Source organism: Scardinius erythrophthalmus, assembly GCF_964197995.2.
Source record: "Scardinius erythrophthalmus genome assembly, chromosome: 14".
Lineage (NCBI taxonomy): Eukaryota > Metazoa > Chordata > Actinopteri > Cypriniformes > Leuciscidae > Scardinius > Scardinius erythrophthalmus.
Genome location: NC_138234.1, coordinates 26,244,118 through 26,251,049, shown reverse-complemented (window position 1 = coordinate 26,251,049; position 6,932 = coordinate 26,244,118). Strand labels below are relative to the sequence as shown.

The window sequence follows — 6,932 nt, the reverse complement described above, 5'->3', positions numbered from 1 at the left end:
TAACGTACGGAGCTCTGAAACACTGCCAGCGGGACGTTAAACAGGAAGTGTCTGTCCGAGCTCAAAACAGGTTTTGCGTGGGAACGCAAATATCTTTGCGAGGGAACGCAAAACTTTGCGAGGGAACGCAAAACTTTGCGTGGGAACGCAAATATCTTTGCGAGGGAACGCAAAACTTGGCGTGGGAACGCAAATAACTTTGCGAGAGAACGCAAAAGTTTTGCGTGGGAACGCAAAGTTTCTCGGGGGAACGCAAAAGTTTTGCGAGGGAACGCAAAAGATTTGGAAAAAAAAAATTCTCCCAACCTAAAATTTTTTCCACCACCACGTCCCTTTAGGGGCTCCATAATTCTCTGATGATGTTCCAAGATTTTAATAACGCTACGCTGATCATAGAGAAACAATGGGAGATTAGTATCTACCGCACCGTCGTTTTTTTTCTTTCTTTTTTTTCTTTTCTTCGTTCACAGTCTGACATTAGAAGCTGTGTCTGACATGGATTTGCACTGAATTGATTCTCAAAAATATGGAACAAAGTGCGTTCCGTATCAGTTCAGTACGGAACAAGACTTTTATGTGTCAAATACGGGACGATTCCGTATTATACGGAACGGTTGGCAATGGCAACCCTATTTGGTATTGACATTGAAGTGCTACCTATTGAAATACAATATTGTCACTCTCTATAGCAACGCTCTCCCACATATTAAGCTATTGTAACTGCTTATTTCCGTCCACCCTTACAGAAGTATTTGCATAGGCTACTAGGAACTCTTGTCTGCGCCAGTTATGTCCGTTGGAAGCGATTCCACTGGGACATTGTGTAGCAACTCATTTGAAAAATGCCTCAGGGTTACAACTGTAACCTGTTTAATTAAGAAAAAAGGATCGAGACACTGAAAAGACAGTTACACACAGTGAACCTTCACTGCTCGCGCAGGTGTCCTGTTAGGGGTGTAGCCATCATTTCAGAAGTGAGGGGGGCAGTCAGGTGCAATAGGCCTACCAGTTTTTATCTGATCTTTGTCTAATTGACAGATTTTATTTTTTTATCTCATCTCTTGCTTTTAATTCGGAATGTAATTTATTCCAGTGATCAAATAAATCTTTCTATGCTGATTTGCTGTCCAAGAAATATTTCTTATCATCAATGTTGAAAACAGTTCTGCTGCTTAATATTTTTTTGGAAACCATGATACCATTCAAACATTTGTTGTAAGATTAAAAATAGAAATGAATACTTTTATTTATCAAGCATGCATTAAATTGAGCAAAGAAGACATTTAAAATGTTACAAAATATTTCTATTTAATAAATGCTTCAATAACCTGTGCTCCCATGAGCCAAATAATGAAAAATAACCAAATGGCTTGCCACAGCTAGACGACACACAGCTCTACTTAGCCCTATCGCCTAATGACTTGACTCCCTGTGCCAATGCATTGATGAAGTTAACAGTTGGATGTGCCAAAACTTTCTTCAGTTAAACAAAGACAAAACTGAAGTCATTGCGTTCGGAAACAAAGATGAAGTTCTCAAGGTGAACGCATACCTTCACTCTAGGGGTCAAACAACTAAACATCAAGTCAGGAATCTTGGTGTGACACTAGTCAGACCTTAGTTTCAGTGCATGTCAAATAACTAAATCAGCATACTACCAGCAGGTTGGATTATTGTAATGGACTCCTCACTGGCCTTCCCAAAAAGACCATAAGACAGTTGCAGCTCAGACAGAACGCTGAGCAGAACCAGAAAATACTGTATGAACATATCACACCAGTCCTCAGGTCTTTACACTGGCTCCCAGTTAAATTTAGGATTGATTTTAAAGTATTATTACTGGTATATAAATCATTCAATGGCCTAGGACCTCAATACATTGCAGATATGCTCACTGAATATAAACCCAACAGATCACTCAGATCACTAGGATCATATCAGCTAGAAATACCAAGGGTTCACTCTCAGCATGGTGAATCTGCTTTTAGCTATTATGCCAGCCGCAGCTGGAACCAGCTTCCAGAAGAGATCAGACGTGCTCCTACTGTAGTCACATTCAAATCCAGACTCAAAACACATCTGTTTAGCTATGCATTTACTGAATGAGCACTGTGCCAATGTTCGTCCGACTGTAGCCTACTATACTGTATTTAATTTTCGTTTTTCTAAACTGTTTTAATTATTCTTATTTCTTTTTATTATTTTTATTTCTTCTTCTGTGTAATTGCCATTGTATGGAAGCTTGTTTCCGCCACAGAATAAAACATTTTAAGAGATAATTGCGACTTTTTATCTCACAATTGCGAGTTTACATCTCGCAAATTTGACTTTATTTCTCAGAATTTCGAGATATAAAGTCAGAATTGCGTGAAATAAAGTCGCAATTACGTGTTATAAAGTCAGAATTGTGGGATAAACTTTTCTGAGGTAAAAAAAAGTCCGTCTTTTTTCCCCTTAGAATTGGACTTTATATCTCACAATTGCGAGGAAAAAGTCAGAATTCTTACTTTATAACACGCAATTGCGACTTTATATCTCGCAATTCTGACTTTATAACACGCAATTGCGACTTTATTTCACGCAATTCTGACTTTGTATCTTGCAATATTTTTTTTATTTTGTGGCGGAAACAAGCTTCCATACCATTGTGTATGAAATGTGCTAGCCTATAAAATAAATTGCCTAATAAATTTAATAAATAGCACATACCGAGCAGAACAACGGTTCGCTGAAATTTTACAATGAAATGTTTCAATTGAGTCTCTGAAAACAAAATTATGAAGAATTTAATAAAAGAGTTTTACCTCGGTGGGTTTTCTCGTTGCTCGTTCATCATCTTCCTGCTGGATATTTGCATTTGCACTAACAAACAGACAACAAAAAATAAGGAATCCACAGAATCCAAACAACGAACAGCTTGTCATCTTAATCCCTATACTGGAACCGACAACAATAAGAAAACTCAGACTAACTGTCAAAACTTGCTGTTGTTTTTTTTTTTTTTTTTTTTTTTTTTATCAAATATCAAATATGCACGCCCACACACACTAATGATTTTGTCGCGAACGAGCTGATTCGCCGCTTTCTTTCTCCCGGGGAGAGCCATTGGTAGAACAGGGGTCAGTTGCATAAACTTAGCCTGTGTCTTTTTATTATTATTATTATTATTATTATTATTATTAAACATTACAAAGCATTAAAGCAATACAGATAAACATGGCGAAAAAAAGACAAAAAAGATACACAGACACAAATAATTTGCCAGGGTAACAAAAAAAAAAAAGAAAAGAAAAAGAACAAGAACAATGCAATGCATTTACCTTAAGAGGACAAAAGGGATGAATATAGATATACAGTTTTCATTGCTTTGGTATTAACAGAGCTTTGGATAGTTTCCATTTATTTGTCTAGATCATCTAGAGAAAAGAGAGGTTTAGAGCCAGTAAATTTTTGCTAATGTATGTGAAATTTGTCCTGTTTTCTCTTTTGAGTTGTCAAACAAACCAAAGAAAACATCTTTAAAACAGAAAAAAAAGTCACTTACAAAATAAGATTGGATAAAAGTGAACAAATCTGACCAAAATTTCTCTGTGTGGGTACATTGCCAACAAGTGAATGACATCTTCCTCAGGAGATTGACAAAAACAGCAATTCACTTCAATGTCTGACTTATATTTCCTAGGAAAGGCTTTTGTTGGGTAACATTTGTGGATTAATTTACCTGATTTACCTGGTCTCTTTTGAGCCTTTGCTTGTGATGCTTGATTTCTTTCAAGACAAAACTCTGAAATACTTCCCATCCCATACATGAAAAAATACATGACGTGTTGGTGATATCATATTTTATATATAGGGGTGAATTGCCCTAATGTGGGACACTGCCTAATGTGGGACACCTAAGGTCTAGTGTTTGTAGGTCCCCCATAAATACATGAATGACAGTGAAACTATGGGTTAGACAAAGCTGTGGTGTCATGTGATCAAAATCACATGACCTATCAAATGTCCATTAATATTTGAGGGTGGAGCAATCATCAAACAGGAGGCACCTTGTGTGAAGACCATCCGAACGCCATTGACATAGAGTTTTAACCAGTTTGATATTAAGGAGTTAAATACATTTTAAACAATGCAATCCTGCAACTTTTTAGCCTAATATGCTTATGAAATGTTTGTCCATCAAAAAATAGTCTAACTTTGTGCGTATAAACTATATATTTTATATTTTTATCAAATTTCTTAGGAAATGTGGTTTCCAAATCCGGGACAGTCTGATCAGCCTAATGTGGGACAGTACTTCAATGAGTCAAAAATGTGTGGTGGGGCATGGTTTGTGGGACAAACATGGTTATTTACATGGTTTTAGTCTTGTAATGCAATATTACAATACTGTTAATGCAGATTTTTACAGTCATGTGAATTTTTTATTCTTGGAGGGCGGTTTGAAGACTCTTTTGTGCGTGTGCATGCCTACATACGTGTGTGTGTGTGTGTGTGTGTGTGTGTGTGTGTGTGTGTGTGTGTGTGTGTGTGTCATGTATGTGTAAAAGGTATAGTTGACTTAAAATTAAAAATAGCTCTGAATTTAAAAATGCAGTAGAAAACCAATAAAGCAATTCCACTTTATTTTATCTGATTAATTCAATGAAATGTATTTTAGATCACAATGGTAAAGGTGAGAAAGACAGGGACAGATTGTCAGACGCAGAAAGAGAGGCAGAAAGAGGGAAAGGATAAGAGAAATAAACTTAATCAGTGGAGGCAGGACAGGATGAAAAGAGCCATAGAGGAGTACAGGCAGATTGTTGAGGATGGTGGGGTCCCTCAGCTGAGACTGTTGGCCAGGGCATGGAATGTCCAAATCTACTCTCCAGTGAATCTAAAATAAAAGATTTTACTATTCTACATGTATCAATGTAAATTGTTGGTGTTTTATCATAGATTTTTCAGTGTCCCACATTGGGGACACGTTCTGTCCCACATTAGGAAGCTGCAGTTTTTCTCAGACGACTTGCAATAAGAGCACTAATATGTCTATAATTTATCTTATGAATGGGTTATCTGAATTTTCTCTTTTGATTTGATTAGGATACATCCTGTTTTTTTTTTTAATGGTATTGGGTGTGGATTTAATGTTTTGGTTACACATCGAAATATGTCACAGAAGTCTGAAGTGCAAAAAATGTCCCACATTAGGGCAATTCACCTATTAAAATATTCTTATAAGCAATATAAAATAAAACGACACAACTCTGTCTCTTTTTGTTAAATTTTAGTTTTATTGATCAATAATAGCCATTATAAAAGTATAAGTTGTCTAAAAGGTTAGCCTAGATGCCAACCGAACTTGGCCCCGCCCACAACATTTTTAGGTCGGGAAGTTAGGTCTGTATTTGATCCGTTGTGGAGCTATTATGGTCGAACCAGGCTCGAAGTCGAATCAGCGCTGTTCGGACCAATCAAATTATCAGGGCGGGCTTTATACGATGATGGACAGATGATCAACTGTAACGTAATCATCCACGTCACCAACGAGCGCTTGGGTTGGATTCGTTCGTTTACATATAAATATGTATGCCTGGAAGACACACCCTCCTCTGTGTGTGAGTTATTTCTAAACACTTAAATACCTTATTACCTTTCGGTGTACTTCTTTGGGAATGAGACCTTTGTACCAGTCACGCTGATACATTTCATATAGTGATAAACTATATTATAGTGATTGATTTCAGAATGAAAATGTTGCTGTTTTAAAAATGAATAACAAGTAGATTTGTAGAAGACAGTGAATCGTTCATTAGGCTAAATCCCATAGTCGAAAACTGTTTATTTCCATGTTCAAATAATTTACCAATACATACTTTATACAACAAATGAGTCCTCTAATTGTCCTCTGCTGCGTCAATAGAAAAAGGTGCTGAATTGATGTGCAAAAGTGAATATAAATATATGCATTAGGAAAATGACAATCCAAAATAAAAGCATTCCTAAAATGCACGAAACCGTTTCAACAACACTGAGGAGGATGACTTTCACGAAACATTTATCCTCAGCATTTACGGGCTGTTGGTTTATTTACATTTATTTAAATGAAGAGATGAATATTCATGCTGCATAAACAGTGTTGGCATGGTGTTCATAGTGCAATGTGCTATACAATGGTTTTATGCCTTGATTAGCATTTAGGCCTATACCAAAGCTCATATTTACAAGACATTCAGTTGAATAAGTGTAACTACAGAGAACATCATCAAGGCACAATTCAGCTCACATTTTCAGGACTGTTTCATTCACTCTAAATAGCAAAATACAGAAGCAATGCTACGAGTGGAATGTTCCGTGTTTGTAAGTGAAAAACGTGGGTTTTTTCTTCTGAATTGCAATATATTTGACAATAAAGCTGTTTCTTCCAGTAGACGTGCAATTCCAAATGTAGACATGACTAGGGCTGAGAACGAACAGTCGGTTTGGAGGAGATACAAAGAAACACACACTGATATACTTTGACTCTTAACTGTCTTTCTAAATGCAGGAGGATCAGTGTTTGTGTGGATCAAGGCTGATACGCCCACAGTGTGACAGTCTTATCAGCTGAAGAGGACAGGAAGGAAAGGTCTCTGGTGTGCCATCGGCACTGGATCACTTTATCACCGTGTTCAGCGACTACAGTAACCGGCAGGGTTTTGGTGAGATCACCTGGAGAAAAGCAGAGAAAATTCTATTTCATAAAAAATCCCATAAAAATATTACTTCCATAATGTGACATGAATAAGTACAGTGGGATTTATTATTATTATTAAATACATATTACAGTTCAAAAACAATTCATTAAAAACAATTATATATATATGTTTTATATATATTGTAATTATTAGTAATGAGAGTAATGAATAATAAAAAAAAAATCTTAAAAAAAAACACATTGAAAAAAA

At 36.3% G+C, this 6,932-nt stretch overlaps 1 protein-coding gene across 1 annotated transcript in view; it reads right to left on the bottom strand.

Annotated features, from left to right (window-relative positions):
- Positions 1–5,799: 5,799 nt before the first annotated feature.
- The window catches only part of wdr47b (WD repeat domain 47b), a 16,959-nt gene continuing 15,826 nt past the window's right edge, over positions 5,800–6,932 (bottom strand). Inside the window, exon 14 of the mRNA XM_081383965.1 lies at positions 5,800–6,696. Within this exon, the coding sequence (XP_081240091.1) occupies positions 6,554–6,696 (143 nt within the window). The 3' untranslated portion in view covers positions 5,800–6,553. The remainder of the gene's footprint in view (positions 6,697–6,932) is intronic.